Source organism: Pinus tabuliformis, chromosome 2_1 (genome assembly GCF_031772625.1).
Source record: "Pinus tabuliformis cultivar Carrire ecotype Pingquan chromosome 2_1, CPIR1, whole genome shotgun sequence".
Lineage (NCBI taxonomy): Eukaryota > Viridiplantae > Streptophyta > Pinopsida > Pinales > Pinaceae > Pinus > Pinus tabuliformis.
In genome coordinates, this window is record NC_142299.1 from 160,155,596 (window position 1) to 160,175,729 (window position 20,134).

General features: G+C 31.7%; 1 protein-coding gene across 1 annotated transcript in view; it reads right to left on the reverse strand.

Moving 5' to 3' along the window:
- The window catches only part of LOC149199220 (uncharacterized protein At4g15970-like), a 173,505-nt gene that overhangs the window by 86,829 nt on the left and 66,542 nt on the right, over positions 1-20,134 (reverse strand). Inside the window, exons 2-3 of the mRNA XM_089400490.1 lie at positions 8,104-8,493; positions 6,987-7,471 (exon numbers count right to left, since the gene is read on the reverse strand). Coding sequence (XP_089256616.1) covers positions 6,987-7,471; positions 8,104-8,493 — 875 coding nt within the window. The remainder of the gene's footprint in view (positions 1-6,986; positions 7,472-8,103; positions 8,494-20,134) is intronic.

Consider the following 20,134-nt stretch of genomic DNA (forward strand, 5'->3'; position numbering starts at 1 on the left):
TCAAAACCATAGGAGAAGACCACTAGTGACAAACATGGTTTTTGAGGCACCATTTATTTTCCATTTCTGGCAATATATGTGCAAACTATAGTTGGAAACGTAGCATAAGTTAGGAATTTTTGTTCAATACAACTTTATGTAATTACGCAAACTTGATAAGACAAACCAACGTAAATGATGATATCACTAAAATTATTCAAATGAATCCTCTTTGATAGTTTCCCTGCATCATCAATCATCACACCTTTAATATTAGATCCTTCATACTGAGACTATCCTCCATAATATAGCCATTATATAGGCATATTAGGGTCTTGCCAATCACTACATTAGTAGATCATTTCCGACATCAATGCCAATACGAAGTTGCCAACAACTTTAAATTCTCTTCCAAAATTTCTTAGAGATGATAAAAGTTATCATTCAAGAACTTAAAAACATCAAATTTTAAATGAAAATAAACACCAAATTTCAAGTTTGACAACGTGTGGTTTAGTGATTCAAATGGGGCTCAACTTACAAATGACCTAGCATCAACTGTGATGGCATAGTAAATTTTAAGGTCACATCATTTAATTTTAAGTGTAGAAACTTTGGTTAACCTTTATAATTCTCAAAAGATCACATATAAATATTTAAACCCTTTTTTTGCAAAAGTATTTATTTATTTATTTATAATAACTTGATTTGTTTTGTAGAAAAATATCTTGTTTCTTATAAGTGAAGGTATTTGAACCAAGATAAATTTGGATGATTATTCGTTTTCAATTAATGAATCTATTTGGGATAATTCGACAAACTACACATATTATTTCCTAAACTTTTCCTTTCTTAATGGGTATGGAACTTTAGACAATATATGTTACATTTGATGATCCATCACAATGAAATAAGTCTATAATAATGTGTAATTACGGTTCATAGCTCCCCCACATATAAGAAATAATATCCACCCTCATCAAAATAATATATTAAATTCCCTCTTCAACAAGAGTTATATTTGAGACCTATCCTTGTGTTCCATGTGTGATAGTATCAATTTTGTTATTGTTGACAAGGTTTCATATTTAGGTAAGATGAGAATGTAAACTCTCGAGTGCTAGGGAGGAGCAATTACATATCATAAATGTAGAGGAAAGTGGTGCCGTAGTAATGTGGAAATAATAAATTTAGAGTCACCTAGTGGCCAATCCTACTTGAATCAAGGAATACAAATGATACAATGGTTAAAGGGTGATCTAAGATATAGAAAAATTAACTTTCCTCCTATCCTTACCTCATTGCATTGAGGAAAAATAAAAATGTGATGATGCTTTAGACCATTGGGATGCAACATATTAATGGTGCATGTAACACAATATCCCCCCATTTAGATCTCAAGCCAATCACATCTACTCTACATCATTAAAATAATTAATTCATTGTATGAAAGAATTAATAAATCAATATGAGTTTTAGTGCTATGCATTTGGAATTTCACTGTGCAACACATTATTTTCTTCCCTTACCTACTTTCTTTAGAAAAAATCTTTGGTTTACCTTTTCTTAGTGAAATACTACATGAGAGGAGAGATGATCACATGTTCATGTTAATGTGTTATAGTTGGAAACCTTCGTTGTTTGTATGGGGTACTTCAAATTGGTAGGAGGAAATTGATGATCTCAAGGTTTAATTGATAATGAAATACTCAATTTTCTCAATTATAAAGCACCCTTGAATAAATAATTATTAGATATTCTCATCCTTCATAGAGCATTAGGAACACAATGTAGATGTTTCCAAACGAGCTATGATGTCGGGAATATGAGACAAGGATTGCACTACCCCATATGATTAGACAATGAAACCATTTCATGATATCCTTGTTTACAACTTATTATGAGATAAGTGAGGTTTGAAATATGTTGCCACCATGGCATAGGAATGATTAAGTCACCCTTTTGATGAAAAAGTTAGAATGAGAGTTTTGAGGCATTGTCACCAATGATGGAATACATTCCCACAAACAACTGAATGTGTTGTAGATTATTGTAGTTGAATATTTTATTATATTTCTTATTATTAAATTTGGATGTAGTTCAATAGGTAGAAGCAATGACATGGTTGACTTTTTTTAATTTGTTTGAAATGTTTCTACAAACTCTTCTATGATATCAAGTTTTTTTTTATTTTTTTAATTATAGTGACTCTTCGTGTCCAACTACAATGCATATTTTGTTAGAAAAAATTCAAAACACACACACATATAAACAATTTTCAATTTGAAAAAAATGATGCAATGGTAGTTTGTAGGAGGTTATGTGATTAAGAGGTTCAAGGGTCATGTTGAAAGGAAGGTAGCAAGCTATCCTTTAATTTACATTGTCTCATTACATTTTCATTTACATGTTTTCTTGTTCATCTTTTGAGAAAATGAATTTGCATGTAGTGGTGCAAAAGGGGGGAGTCAAGATTTAGGGTGTTTAAGTGTTATTAGGATTTATTGTGATAACAGTTGCATAATTTTAGATTTGGATGAGAGTGTTACCAGGTTTTACAACTTTTATTATGCAACACACACACACACACACACACACACACACACACACACACACACATAGATATATGAACACTTTAACATATGTAATTTTTCTTCTCTTTGAAATTAATGTAGTTGTTATATATTTTTATAAATGATATACAACAATGCGTTTCTATATTTCCACTAATGATTTTTGAAAAGATAATTAGGGTTTCAATAATGGAAATGAAGGATGTTATTGTGTGTGTGTGAGGTTATGGTTGTTGGGAGAAGTTTTATTACATGTTTGATCTAATTCATTGTTGTATGAGTTTCCTTTGAGAACCTAAACATGTAATAAACACATAGGATACTAGGCATGCCATGAAACCATAAAGAATATCTACGTTTTAATCAATATAACCAACAACGCACAAATGAAACATGATATATATATATATATATATATATATATATATATATATATATATATATATATAGTTTTATGTTTTTCATTTAGTACAAAATCAATTTCATTTTGTATGTTTTAATCAATATAACCAAAAATGCACAATTAAAACATGATAACAAGCACCTATACCCTTAGCTTACTAAAGCCAAATTCTTGAGCCAATAGTTCTCTACAATTTCCTATGATTCAATTATCAATAAACATAAAGGAATCACACCCAAGGGACAATTTTACATCCAACCAATACAATTACCTTCACAAGTGTTTTCCCTTGAGCAAGGATCAAGCTCAATGAGGTGTGGAAGTTGTAGAGTCATATAAAAATATTTACGTGTAGTGCATAGTTCCAAAAGGAATAACAAGATTAAACTTAGTATAGTGGAGGTTCCTATTCTACAACACTCCCAAAAATTCACAAGGTATGGTGTGGAAGGGTCTTTCTACCACTTGCACCCCTTGTGATCATGACTTCTCTAAGTAATAGCACCCATTTGTAATGATCTTACTGCCACAATTTCTCTTGGTGCACATAGTCACAGTTGATCATGGCATCCCAAGGGCCCCAAAAAATAATACAAGTACCCAAGAAAAAATGAGCCTTAGTAGCCCATCAATGGGCAATGCACTCCCAACCTTTTGTCCACTAAGACTAGAATGGACAATATAACATCATCCCAATGTTTGGCTCTTGGCCTTCTCATTTATTATGCAAGCGAATTGGGCTAGGACACTTTTCTCTCACCTTTTTACTCAAGTTTACTTTAGATGCCATTTTCTCAACTTTTTCCCCTTTCCAAAGGGGCTTCCTATAACTCTAGAATATGGCGGTTATTCTCATTGAGGCATCAACCTTCCCTAGGCATTTCCTTGTATTAATTTTTCCAAAATATCAATGTTATGCATCATCATCATTATCATAAAATATCCATCTTAACTTCGGATCTATCAAGCGCTGAGAGGGATCACATCTCTCGAGGTGCAAACCTCTTTTTTGAGTGAAAAACTTGAGGAGAGGTTTGCATCTAGACATATTTGATCCCTCTCGGCGCTTGATAGATTTGGAGTTAAGATGGATCTAGGTTGGTTTCAGTCATGTGCGGCCAAAGAAAACCTAACGAACACATGATTAATTTTATCAATAATATGTAAATTCATCTAATATTAACATAATCATTTTAAATATGCTAAATATGTCTTAGATTGATTTGGTCATTTTAATTTTAAATTTGCTTAGTTACCTCAGTTTGTTGTGATGATAATAACTTTAATGATGAAATATAAATTTTGAATGTCAAGGGACAATGTAATAGTGTTGAATGATAGAAAATGTGAATAATAAGAATATAGTCAACTACAAATAGTCTTCATTGTGGTTAATCTCAAATTATTTTCTTCTATTATTCTTATTGTCACCTTGTTACTTTTGTCATCTTTTCATATCGATTGTCATATTTTCATTTCGATTATATGAAAATGAAAAGTTAAATCGTAAAACATTTAAATATTTAGCTCAATATATTGTAGTAAACATCATATCTTGTCTATCTTTCTCTGCAATATTATTAGGTTGAATTACTATAACACAAAAATCAATGTACATTGTCAATAAATTTTTTTTACACTGAAATCAATGCACAATGTTAATCAAATCACTTTAAAATTAATGTACCATCATACATCCAATTACATCAAATCAGAAATCAACATCTAAATTGAAATCAGTGCAACTAATGCAAAAATTAAATAATATTAGAAAACAACATTTACAATAAAATCAATGCATCTAATAAAAGTAAACAAATAAGATTTGAAATCAACATTTACACTCAAATCAATGCGTCTAATGCAAGTAAGCAAATAGGATTATAAACCAACATCTACACTGAAAAAGTAAACAAATAGGATTATAAAAATAGGTTTTATTTATTTACCATACCTCTAATTTATTTAAATTTGTATTTATTTATCCTACTAAATATAAAAAAAGGGTCTTAATTATTTACCATACCTCTGGTTTATTTATATTTTTATTATTTACCATAGCTCTTTTTTGAGTATTCATAAACCTCTTTATATTTTAAATTTATATTATGTTTATACATAATAATAATTAGATTGAATTCTAAATAGGGCAAAATGTTAAATGTTAACATTTACATTTACGTTTACATTTACTTTACGTTTACATGTTTACGATGATAATGGGTTGTAAAGTGCCTCTCAACCCAATCAATAACATTGTAACATGAAGTACATCAAAGTATATTATTTCACAACTGTATATAAAATCAATTACATAGTTGAAAGAATTAAATCATCATCAAAGATAACCAAACGTTATACATCAATTGCATGAGGTAAAATAAGATGAATTTACAAGTATGAAGAATAAGGTAAAATAAGTTACACCTCTTTTTCTTTTGCCTTTGTAGTCAAGTTTACTTTAGGTACCATTTTCTCAATTTCCCCCCTTGCCAAAGACTTAGTAAGCTATAGGATATGGTGGTCATCCTCATTGAGTAATCAATGTTCCATGTGCATTTCCTTATATTAGTTCTTCCAAAATATCAATATATATATATGCATCATCATCATTATCATAAATAAATAACATTGTAATATAAAGTAGGTCAAAAAAACACTCTATTTCTCACACACACATATAATATCAATTACATAGTTAAAAGAATTAAATCATCATATAACCAAATCTTATATATCAATTTACACAGTTAAAATAATTTAATCATAAAAAAATAACCAAATGTTATATATCAATTACATAGTTAAAAGAATTAAATCATCATCAACTACATCCAAATGTTAGATATCAATTACATAGTTAAATAAATTAAATCATCATCAAAGTTAACCCAAGGTTATAAAGCTATTATGTATAATATGTATGAGAGAATCATCCTTTAAAAAAACTAAATATTAAGAGCCATTATTAATAATATTAGTTTTTCCATAATATTAATGCATATGCATCATCATCATTATCATAGATCACTAACATTGTAACATGAAGTACATTGAGAAGTATGTTATTTCACAATTGTATATAATATCATAGTTAAAAGAATTAAATCATCATCAGATATAATTAAATTTTATAGATCAATTATGTAAGGTAAAATAAGGTGAATTTACAAGTGTGAAGAATAAAGTAAAATAAGTTACAACTCTTTTTCTTTTTCCTTTGTACTCAAGTTTACTTTACATATCGCCCTTGCCAAAGGCTTCCTAAGCTTTAGGATATAATTGTCATCCTCATTAGATCATCAATCTTGCATGTACATTTCCTTGTATTTTTCCAAAATATCAATGTATATGCATCATCATCATTATCATAAATCAATAACATTGTAACATGAAATACTTCAAGAAGCACTCTTTCACAAATATATATAATATCAATTACATAGTTAAAAAAATAATTTATTATATAAAATAACCAAATATTATATATTATATAATTAAACAAATTAAATCATCATAAAAAATAATAAAATCTAAAATCTTATATATTAGTTAAAAAATTAATCACTATAAAAATAACCAAATATTATATATTAATTATATAATTAAAAAAATTAGATCATCATCAAAAATATCCCTATATTATATATCAATTACATAATTAAATGAATTAAATCATCATCAAAATTAATCAAATGTTATAAAACCATTATCAATAATATTTCTTCTGTCCTGAGTAAAAGAATTAAAACAAAATATCAATATTCATCACTGATTTCATAACCATATCATAATCAATTATTAATAAAATAAAAAATATATATAAATATATCTATGATTTATCAATAATAAAATACTAATGACTACAAACCATCATGTGCCATCATTTAAAATTACTACCATCAAAATGTCACCCCTAGATTACAAATATTTTAACAATTATCAAATACTTCAAACGTATAACACAAGCATCGAATTCCAGAATTGCTTTGTAAATTTGCATGTGATGCCGATTTCACTAAGAATGTTACCTGAGTGACAGCATGCATTCATCTCGAGACCTCCAGTGCATTTCACTTCTTCTTCCAACATCTAACCTATATAACATCCACTCTTCAAGAGTTGCTCTCAGGTCGTGAGTCTTGGCCTTTAAACCTTTACAACAATTAGCATGCATAGTGCACACGTACTCTAATGTCGCTCTTGTGTCACAGAACCCACTAAAGTACGCTGCATCAAGATGCAGTAGCTTTAAGCCAATGTTGGCAAACTCTTTTGAGAACTTCATGGCGTTGAATGCATCTTGATCATGTCTGCCAGGATAGCGCTGGGTGAAGTGATACCATAAGTTGTACAACCTGATTGTTTGCTGATTGGAACGAACAAATGCAAAGCCTGTATTTGGGAAGTTTCTGAGGTCGGCAGGACCATAGTCGCATGTATCACAAGAAATTTGGAAATCTGCCTCCCTTGAGAACCTTTGGAATGGATTTCGGAGCCATACTATATCTGCATCCTGCACAACATTATATACAAATGTTAGCATTATAATTTTTTTAGCATTTTTATAATTATTGAATTGAGGTTTTTGTGATCCATAACAAATTTATGAGAGATTTTTTTGACGTAAATCACATTATATTTCATTTGTCTACTTATTTCTAACCAATCAGTGTGGTTCATCGTCTTGAACCGGATGAACCACACTTGTTGCTTAGCTTGGACAAATGAAATATCATGTGATTTACGCGGAAAAATCTCTCATAAATTTTTATAAATTTTGAAATTTTTAGGTTGTTAGTAGATTTTAGAAATATTCTAAAATCTTATAATTAGAAAAAGATCAAACAATTATTTTGTTTCTAGCAACATCAGACTTTAAAATATACCTAAAACTTAATATTGGCATATATTCCAAAATAATTTACTAGAAAAAATAAATTAGAAATAACAAACTTAATCAATTTATGAAAATGTAAAGTAAATAGGAATAAAAAATGCCATCTTCAATAGTGCCATCCCTAGGCAACTGAATTAAATTGTCAGATGCCAAACAACTAAATCTATAGAGCTCACAAGGTCTTAGTCAGATGCCAAACAACTAAATCTATAGAGCTCACAAGGTCTGCTAAGGTTTGGTAAACTTACAGTGAAGACGAAACTGAATCCGTGCTCTACCACATCCTTCAAGAATTCTATTTTTCTCTGAGTGATCTTCAAGTAATCCTCAGTCATGAAAAATTTCTCGCCTGAAAAATCAACCCCTTCTGTCCTCAAATCATAGCAATGGGGATGTATTTCTTTGCAGCGGTTGAAGGCCCTCTCATCTAACGCAACAATGAGGAGATAATCCAGAAGTTCCTGTGTTCCCTCCCCAATACGAAAGCTTTCCAGTAACAAATCTATGAGGCCGTTGGGCTCCATCCATGCTGTATTCGCTGCTGTCATGATCAGTGTCTTGTTGGGCATGGAAGCCTTCGCCAGAGCAATCTCCAGCTCGTCTGCATTATTGCTGAGCAGAGGGTGCTTCACTGGTTTCTGTTACAATCCATATATTTTGATGTTTATCATGAATGAATGTTTACAAATGCATGCATATTGAGAAAAAAATGATGATAAATTAATAACCTCACCGAAAGCGGGTTGATTTTTGATGTAAACCAAAAGCCTGGTGTGAAAATGTCTCCGGATCTTGAAACTGCTATGTACGAAAGTAGAAAAACAAGACATACACAGAATACAATATTAATTTTCTGATGGGCTTCTGTGATGCCAGATCTCCACTTTCCACACACTTGATCCACAGCAGGCCGAATTTCTGTAGCCATATTTCTTAAACCCTAAAGCTAGTTTCCCTGAGAGAGAATACCCAACTTCCCCACATAGATATTAGAAAATAAGTAGTGACTGCATGATTTTCTTTAAAATAAAAGGAAAAGCAAAAAATAAAAAGGTCCAAGCTCGTCATCTTTTGTGTATTCTAATTATTATGTAAATAAAGAAAAGCATTTGGAGTCGGCGTAAAAAAAAATAGAATTATTCCGTTTTCACATCATTGAACTAAATTTCATTTTTTAGTACATAAAAATGTATTACTAAAAGAATTAAAAAAACAGAACTAGAATATATAAAAAATAATTTCCTTATTCAGTAAAAAGCACATAAAAATTAAGTGAATTAAAAAACAAAACTAGAATATATAGAATATAATTTCGATATTTAGTAAAAAGTACATAAAAATATATTACTAAATGAATTAAATAAAACAAAACTAGTTTAGTAGGTTTATGTTAAATAATATTTTAGATATTTTACTATTTTTAAGTTTAGTAGTTTTTTTCTATTCCATTTAAAAAAAATAAGTTTTACATTTATATCAAGAGGATTAAATGTCTTTACTTGCTTATTGAAAATATTGCATTATAAACTATCTAAAATTTAAAATGTTTTTACTTGTTTATTGAAGTATTATAAACTATCTAAAATTTAAAAACTCTGAGAGTGACTAGCAATTATAAATCTGATTGTCTTTAATTTTCCTATTGGCTATGAAGCTATAACAAAACATCAAAGCCTCATGTATATTTTTGTATTAGCTATGTAGTTATAACAAAACATCAAAGCCTCATGTATACATTTCAAAACTTAAAAAACAAAACCATACTGATCATCAAATTACTCATCAGATGAGTTTATGGGCTTCTGACCTTTAGCAGTGGACCTCATATATTTAGCAATGGGCCCTACAATTCAGTCTGAGGGAGTCAAGGGATGTGCTTCTCCATGTGATTGAGGTAAGCATTTTATTGCTAGTTTTAGCATTGGATGAGTTGAAATTCTCTGTAAATTTTCTATAAATTTGTTTGCGTTTTAGATGAACTAACAAAGAAAATTATCAAAGTTTTTACTATTATATTTTTCATTTTATTATCTGCCAAAACTGAATATACCGAACTCTAAAATGACCTAGGTCCTAAACTAAGATCAACCAGTCATCTATGTCTTAATCAATATTCCCAAATTATTATTTTAAATCTGACTCCCATCCTGAAGTCATCTATGTCTTAATGAATATTCCCAACTTACTTTTTAAAATCTGACTCCCATTCTGAATGCAACTGTCAAACATGTAGAGGCGTGTTAATCTGATATGCCTAAACGACCTCCCTAATCATACCTGTGAGAGTGCGGCTCCCCTGCCCCTGGTCTGACCTACATTAAAATTTTGATTAAATTTACAAATTGAGACATTCTTATATAATTAATTTTAAATAATTAGTTCACTGATATTAAAACTATGTATATTTTAAATAATATGTTTAAACAACATATCAATATTCATATACAGATTTTTTCTTAAATGATACAGCATTAATAATATTTTTAATTTTAAATTGAAATATATTTTATTTTGGATATAACGCACGCACCAGTAATCAGCCAGGTGGTCGAGCTGGGAAAGGTTGCGTAACTCTGGAAACTCACCGAACTGCTAGCGGGAGGGGCATGTCAGGGGATTTCTTCGCTGTGTGCCGAATCTTGCTACGGATAATATGAAATCAAGTTAAGCAAAATTGGACATTATATTCATAATAGAAATATTTTTGGACGTTGGTCAATAGCGATTAAATTCAAAATATTATATAATTAAAATGGTTTTTATGATAATATTTATTATTCTAAATAATGTGTACACTTAATTGAGAAATTAAGTTTTAAAAAAAAATTAATAACCATTAGCAAAGAATTTCTTTTTGACAGAGAAAAGTTTACATGTTAAGAGATTTAATTTTTTATGGGGAAGTTAAGGTATACTGATTTAGTTTTCTCTTTAAATAAGTTAAATTTTATGGAAATATCTAGATCAATACTATAGATTCCCATAAATTTGGAGATAAAATAACCACTCTTTTATAAAATTAATAAAAAAATAATGTATTTTTATTTCGTAGTTTATTTTGACCAACTTAAAATATTTATCGGACATTATATTATATTACAACATTTTTTATTTTATTTTATTTTGGTCAAATTAAAATAATTATAAAGCATTACATTACATTACATCACAATATTTCCACTCTATCAAACTAGAAAACAATTTAATGTTATTATTAATAATTTTTTTCCTTTATTATAAGATTATAATTTTAATTTATTTATTATAAATATATTAAAATTATTTTTATTATAAATTAATAGTTTTTTTTACCTTACATATTTAATTACATTAAATATATAATGTGAATAAAATAAATTTAATTTAAAAATAAAATAAAAAATTATTTTTCTATATTTATAAAAAATATTATTACTGAAATTTTTATAAATACATATTATTACACAAAGATATAAAAAATAGTTACATATTATTACGTTAAAATATAAAAAATATATATAAACACCTTTCATATTATATAAAATCATAATTGTTTTACTCATACGACTTGAAATGAAGTGTTAAGCACAGTGCTTAACTACGACTTCTTTTGATCAACGCCTTTTATTTATTTTTAAATATAAATGTAGTGATCGGAACTTACCTGCTAATTTATCTTATTTTAAACACTATTTTATTTAATTTTATTAATTTTTTTTAATAACTACATAATATTATATTTTTAATAAAAGGAAGTATAAATAATGTTGTATTGTAATAAAAAATGTCTTGATATGAAAATTAATCATCGTTAACAATGATCCAATGTAGTATTGTGACAAAGATTGTCTCTATATAAAAATTGACCATGGTCCAACATCACATTTTGACAAATATTGTCTTAATATGAAAATCAACCATTGTCAACCATGTTTGTTTTAGGGTTTATAATATTTGTCTTAGGGTTTATATACCTTGGATTTATAATAATAATCCCTTGAGTTTAATAGTATTCCTTTTTGCTTATAATCCTTTGGAGTTTTAGTATTAACCCCTTGGGTTTATAATATCAATCCCTTAGGTTTATTAATCTAAGGGTTCATATTCTTAAGCTATAATATTATTCATAGGGTTTATAATATTAATCCTTGGGTTTCATATAAATCTCTTGGGTTTATAATGATGGTCAATCATGGTCGAAGATCACATTGTGAAAAAGACCATCTCAATATGAAAATCAGCAATGGTAAACCATGATCAACCATGTTTATTTTAGGGTTTATAATATTTATCTTATGTTTATATACCTTGATTTTATAATATTAATTCCTTGGGTTTAGAAATCTTCCCTTGGGTTTTTAGTATTATTCTCTTGGGTTTATTATTCCCTTCAATCTATAATATCAATCCCTTAGGTATATTAATCTAAGGGTTGATATTCCTAGGGCATAATATTATTCATAGAATTTATAATAACAATCCTTTGGTTCAATATGAATCCCTTGCATTTATAACGATAGTCAACCATGGTCAACCATGACAAAGATTTTCTGAATATGAAAATCAACTATGGTCCAACATCACATTGTGACAAAGCTTGCCTTAATATGAAAATCAATCATGGTCAACCATGGTCCAATGTCTCATTGTGATAAAGATTGTCTCGATATGAAAATCAACCATGGTCAAGCATCGTCAACCATGGCAAATCACGCTCAACCATGATCTAATGCCACATTGTTACAAAGATTGCCTCAATTTTATAATCAACCATGGTCTAGCACTGCATTTTGACAAAGATTGTCTCAATATGATAGTCAACAATGTTTATTTGTAGTTTATTTTAGGGTTTATAATATTTATCTTAGGGTTTATATAGGATGAATTTATAATATTAATCCCTCGTGTTTAATATTATTCCCTTGGGTTTATAATCCCTCGAGTTTATTAATCTAAGGATTCATATTTCTAGTGTATAATATTATTCATAGAGTTTATAATATTGATATTTGGGTTTAATATGATGATGGTCAACCATGGTCCAATGTCACATTGTGACAAAGATTGTCTCAATATGAAAATCAACAATGGTAAACCATGTTTATTTTATGGTTTATATACATTGGGTTTATAATATTAATCCCTTGGGTTTAATATTATTCCCTTGGGTTTATAATCCCTTGGCTTTATTATTCCATTGGATTTATAATATCAATCCTTTGAGTTTATTAGTCTGAGGGTTCATTTTTCTAGGGTATAATATTATTCATAAGTTTCATAATATTAATTCTCTGGTTCAATATAGATCCCTTCGGTTTATAATCATGGTCAACCATGGTCCAATGTCACATTGTGGAAAATATTTTCTCAATATGAGAATCGATCATGGTCCAACGTCACATTGTGACAAAGATTGTCTTGATATGAAAAACAATCATGGTCAATCATCGACCTCTTGGGTTTATTAATCTAAGGGTTCATATTACTAGGGCATAATATTTTTCATAGGATTTATAATATTAATCATTAGGTTTAATATAAATCCCTTGGGTTTATAATCATGGTCAACCATGGTCCAATATCACATTGTGAGAAATATTATCTCAATATGAAAATCATCATTGGTCAACCATGGTCCAATGTCGCATTATGAGAAAGATTTCTCAACATGAAATTAAATCATTGACAACCATGTTGAACCATGATCAAATGTTGTATTGTGATAAACATTGTCTCAATATATAAATCAACCATGGTCAACCATGTTTATTTTAGTGTTTATAATATTTATCATAGGTTTTATATACCTTGGTTTATAATATTTATCTTAGAGTTTACCATAGGGTTTTATCGATATGAAAATCAATCATAGTCAATAACCATGACCACATTGTGACAAGATTGTCTCATGGTCCAATGTCACATTGTTACAACCATGGTCAACAATGGTCCAACATCGCATTGTTACAAAGATTAAGTCAGTATGAAAATCAACCATGGTAAACAATGGTCAACCATGTTAATTTTAGGGTTTATAATATTTATCTTATGGTTTATATAGCTTGGGTTTAATATTAATCCCTTGCATTTATAATATTGACCCATTAACTTATTACTCAAAGTTCATAATCTTAAAATATAATATTATTCATAGGGTTTATAATTTAATTATTATTATAATATAATTACAATTATAATAAAATATAATAATTATTATAATATTATATTATATAAACTATAAAAAATTAATAATAATAATAATAATAGTAGTAGTTATAATTATGATAATATAATTGTAATTATATTTATATAATTATTATAATATAATATAATTATAATAATAACTTTTTATATAATTGTTTTTTTAATAATGTTGTTATGGTTATTGTTATATATTTATCAATATGAATATGAATATTAAATATTTATTATTAATGTTTATCGACGTATTTTAATTATATTTATTAATATGGTTGTGCATTCCATTGTTAATATACACCTATCAACATATATCAACCACATTTATTAATGTGATTGTGCTAATATTATATTAAAATATAAAAAAAAAGTATAAACAACCTTAATATTAATCTTATTTATTATATATAATATCATAATAATCTTATGTTATAAAACTTGGGGAAAGGAAGTGTTAAGCATAGTGCTTAGGTGTGGCTACTTTTGATCCAAGTTAAGTGCAATGCTTAGCTGGGGCTACTTTTGATAGAAGGTATCATGTACAATAAATGCCATATGTTATTTATAAGATGAAGGAAGATTTTAAAGACAAAATGAAAGAATTTTGAAAACAATAAACCATATTAAAACATTTCTCATTTTCAAGAAATAAGACTTAGGACCTATTGAAGGTGTTGGACCCACCAACATGTTAGGGGATCTCCTTGGTAAGAAGTCCCAATTAGACGTCAGATCGTTTGGTGTAGGAGTCCTAGCAGTGGGTTGTATGGTAATGCCTTGACCGTGGTTATGCACAGAGGGAAGTAAGATGTCTCTATTGGTAGCAAGGGTGTGACAGTTGTAGTAAGACAAGGAAGGTGCATGAACGGTTCTAACACACGGGGGGTGAGGTGAGCGCACCCCATGGAAACTTGTGATAGCATGGAGTTAAGAAGGGAACACATGAGAAAAGATGCATCACAATATGAAAAGAAAGTTAGCTAGCAATCCAAAGTGATGGTTAAACCAACAACACATTTAAGAAAGATTCATACATACATATACAAAAATAGCTATAGATGCATGTGTAAGAAAACAGATACATATATGATTAGGAGCTCAAGACCAAGTGTCGTAAAATGGTCAAAAATGAAAGTGATCAGAACTGGTTTGAACCTAAACGACCGGATAGAGCTCGTCTTCCTGATTCCGTCACTGCAAACGGTTTGAAAAAGGGTCTCCGTATGAGGAAGTTATGCCAAAAAGAAAGATTGCTCAATAACACTGAAATTTTGAATTTTTTTTAAAAAAATTTAAAATAAAATATTCCATAGAATATTCCATTCTGGGCAACGAATGGCAAGCTGCCACATGGCCAAGGTGACATCAGCACTAATGGGTGCATATGTTTAAAATTTTGGGCGAATTGTGATTTGAACTCGCGACTTCTTACATACAACTGCAAAGCCTTACCAAAGCACCACGACTGGAGGTCTTGATATGAGACTGGCGGAAATTTCTTATGAAGTTTAAACTTCTTTTGGGCGGGGCTCGAAATGGGCCAGCCCCCTCATATATGTGACCACCGCCCAGAAAACCGGGTGCTAACCTCCCTAAACTGCGCGGGTAACTCTAAACAGTCACCGTTATATGCTGGTTACGTGGACACATGGCCACATTCAACGCGGGGTTAACATTAGTCTAACTGCCCGTTCCCAACGTTTGGGCACGAAAACCAAGGAAAACTGCCAGATGTTAAATCCGTTCACATGCAATTGCAACTCACCATTTAATGCGTGGTCTGTCTGGCGGTATTTTTGGTGGACTGCCAAATTTGGGCGGTCTCGCCATCATTGGCGGAGCTAACTGAACTTCCACTACAGTTAGCTGGAGTGATTCTAGGCCAAATTGGAGGAAATCTTCAATGAACCATAACTTTGGCTAGGAAAGTCCTTTTTGGACGAATTTTTATTTTTATTTTGACTATCTTCGACCTTCTGAAGCCATTGGAATAGGTTTCAAAGCCATCTGAGGTCGTTTTCAGGTGATTCTGCTTCGTGGAAGTTCTAGGAGCCACAAGGGCCAAATCAGTTTGGGAGTTGCATTGGGAATTGTGCGGCCAGTGAATGTGGAATGAAGATAAGTCCTAAAGTTTTTTAGCATTTTGAATCCATTTCTATAGCTATTTTTTCCTGTTGAGGCATTCTTCTCACTGTTTAGCTTCAGGGAAGCTTTCAGGGCCACTAGGGCCATTTCAGTGCTTGAGCTGTTTGGGGGCTATGTTAATCCATTTTTGGTGATTCAAAAGCCTATGTCTGCTATTTTTGACCTTCTGAGTCTAATGACAGAGCTTTCAGAACCAATTGAGGTCATCTTCACCTCGAAATTCTCCATGCAAGTTTAAAGGGCCACTAGGGCCAATTGGGGAAAGTACTGTATAAGGTACAATTTCACTGTTTAATGTTTGGGAAAGAGCATGTTTAGCTAATTTCTATCTTCTGATTTTGTATTTACAGTCAGATCTGTCTTTCGAGACGCTCATATTCTTGTATTAGCCTTTGTAGCATTTTTAATACAAGAGGACAAGCCTAGTTTGAGAGGCTTGGTCCAGCAGATGTAGCCCAGAAGGGGTGAACTGCTTCATCATTTTGATGTCTTTATTTGCTGAAGATGATATGCTAAACAAAACTGATATAAAGTGTTAAACAACAAATACACATAACTTGCATACACACATAATCACCTATTCAGCTGTAGAAGGTTATTTGTCTTATTCCGCAAGACATCAAACTTCAAGTATGTGTATGTCAATGACTTCTAATTGTTTACTTCATTATTTCTTTAGGCAAAGCCTGTAGAAGGCCAGGTAGCCTCTGGAACTCATTCTCTCTTTAGAGTTGACATGTCTGGTGAATGCCCCTATAGTCTATCTCTGTATAAGAAATAAAAAGTTTTCACATTTTCAGAGGTCACTTGGAGTGTATAGATCACATTTGAAATTATGGGAAATGGGTACCTTGCACCCTTAAACAAGTACATTCCATTTTCAGATCAATATATCATTTAGAGTACTCAAGATAGCTGAAATACAATACAACATATGCGTGAAATGTGCTGGCTCTATTATATTAAAAAGTGTAAGTTCTAGTCATACAATACATCCATGTCCAACCATTAGTTCCGACAGCGGAACATTATAGCCACAACCGCCTGCTCCTCCAAAGAGATATACTAGCTTTGCGTAGTGGAGAAGCCAAGGCTTTTTACAATATTGTCCAAGCTTTCTCTAAGATACTCCTATCGGAAGCTTGGTTGACCAAAAGCCTCTACAATGACTTATGAGAGGTTATTTAAAGCAAATGGTGGGGTGACCCTTGACATTCCCCTTTGTGACCGTTCATCTATCCTCACGACTCTCCAACTACTCTATGAATGTTACATTCAACTATCAACACTTGAACTTCCACTTTACATGATGTTACATTACAATGCACATGTGCCTATTTAAGAAAAGATGGCTTGAGCAAGCCATGCAAGCAAGACATCGATGACACTCAGACCATTGTGATGAGACCAACTCTTTGACATCCTTGTGATGATGAAGGTGGTGAGTTGGTGCCAAGCTTGGTCGTCCATGATGGTGTCCATGCGCTCAAGGTGACATCTTGCTGAAGCTAACTCTTGCCTCCATTGCATCTGGGTGCACTGATATGACTCCTCCATCCAACTCGTATGATAGCATGTGCATGGTCTTCCTGGGTGCAGGCTAACCAGCAACACATTGATGCATAGTGTCTGTGTTGATCTTCAAGTGTGGGTTGCTGGTCATGTGCATCAAATATTAAGCTACATGTTTAGCCCTATTCAGAATTTCTTCTTGTCTTCACCTTGATGAGTGTGCCAAATGGGTGGATCGTATGCATGCACACAATGACATGCATGCTGTTGAATTCCCTTGCATGTGATCAACATCACTTTTCACCTTGTCTACTTCATGCCAACTATTAGGATGGATCTATAACTTGTACGGGTGCAGTTTCATCCGTCTGCGCATGTTGCACCCCCTACTATACTTGTTCCTGCTATAAGTCATTCTCATGTATGTTCGACTCTTGTTCTTCCTCGAGTTGCTACTTCAGAACATGCAACTCCTTCCTTGTTCCTTTCCTTGCCTTCACATGATCTTCATGTCACATTGTCACCTCATAGCCTTGATCCCCAAAGTTGCTTTCATCACAAGTTGCCTTTGTGTTGTCAACAACCTTTCTCTTGCATTTGTTGCATGCAGGTATGTTTCCTTCAGCTACTGCTGATGGTGCTTCTTGTTGTGATGTTGCTGCCATCTTATCTTAATGTCCTTGTCTATGAACAACTTGATGTGTTTGTGGGTAGGAAAGTTCTTAGACACTTGATCGACTACATCCCCAAGTGTGCTTTCAATGGTGTCTTTGACTCTACTCTCCTAGAAACCATTGTACTTGTGTTGTTGAGAGGCATATGAATAGCTGCGATACTTGGAGACATGGAAACACTCATGGCAATAAATCTGTCAGTTGAAAACCGAAACACACTTGAGAACTGACTTGCAACATACTTGTGTGACTGATCATGAAGGTTGCACAATTTCTGCTGGGAGGTCGGGAGACTGATTGCCAAAACTGCGCAAGGCACAATCTGGGCTGTCAAGAGGTTGACTGATCTAGAATTAAACATGAATGCAACAAATTAAAGGGATAACGATAAAAATAGAGATGCAACAGAAGTAATACTTCATTTCATTAATGTAAAATACTGAAATATGCTTACAAACAGAAATGAAAATAAACTAGCTAGGGCAATGGTAGCTTATCTTTGAGAAGAGATGTGGCGGATACCTGCCTCTGAACTACATTACAATGAGGCTCAAGGGACTTTTTATTATTGAACAATAAGAGAAAACCATAAACAACCAAAACCCTCACCCGAGGAGATGTAACACCAAGAGTTTATGGGCCCTGTTGGGGTGAGTTGGACAACCAACTTCCTGGGGTTGCGACTTGGTCATATTATCTCCATTTAATGTGCATGATAACCCGTTGGAAATATTTCTCCCAGGACTATAACGGAAAATACAATTTTAAATAAAAAATGTTGGCAGTAGATTGCCAAAAAAACATCGTATAGGACCTCAAAATGACTCCGGAAGTTTAGGGCCTGAAAAACTGCTAAAAATAGTAAACTGTACTACAATTAAGGAAACTTAAAAACTGAAAGAAACAGTGGTGGGGGTTCAAGTGGAATTGGCGAGTGGCCACCAATATCCACTTGGATCATTCACTGACTACTGGAACTGTGCAATGCATAGTCCATCCTGGCCTGCTAAGGACTGAAAATGCGCAATGCGCAATTTCAGTCAGCAATGACATGCAACCAGCAAACTACATTGCAAAGTTTCTGGGTCTACGAGACACTGCCTCCAATAATTATGAAATGAAATCCTGTAGGTTAGTGCTAGGCTAGACTTGCATAGTTTCTAGAGGGAGGGCAGAGCCTTCACTTTCGAAAATGTGCAATGCTAGCCAGGTAAGGCACGGTCCAGGCCAAGGTAGCCTAGACCGGCCGACGGGTGACTAAAAAGATGAGAAAAATGAATGCATGGTGAGATGAGTGCAAACAAGAGTGAATGATCCTTCATACAAACATCAAGTGCAGGATTTAGAAAATGGAAAGTCATGCATGTGTGTGAAGCGAGTCACCGAAACGGTGACCATCCGTGCAAAATAGTGTCATGCATGCGACAGGAGTGAGATGCGAACTAAAACTAAAAGGGTGCATCTACAGGCTAACCTACATAAAAAGACAACAAGAAATCACTGAAATCAAGCAGACAACACTCAAACAAAGCGAAACACAAAAATCAACAAAAATGCTACGTAATACATGAAAAGAGGGCTTACCCCAAAAAAATTGAGTTGAATGTGATAACGACTGCTAGATGCAATGTGGGATGTTAGATATGCAAGGTTTATGTGAGGAATGAGCTCTACAACATCCGTTTGATGAGTTTTGATAAAATCAAGGTTGTGATGCGCATGCCACAAATCTAGGAAAAACAACACTTGACAGGAGGTTTTTGAAATGAGC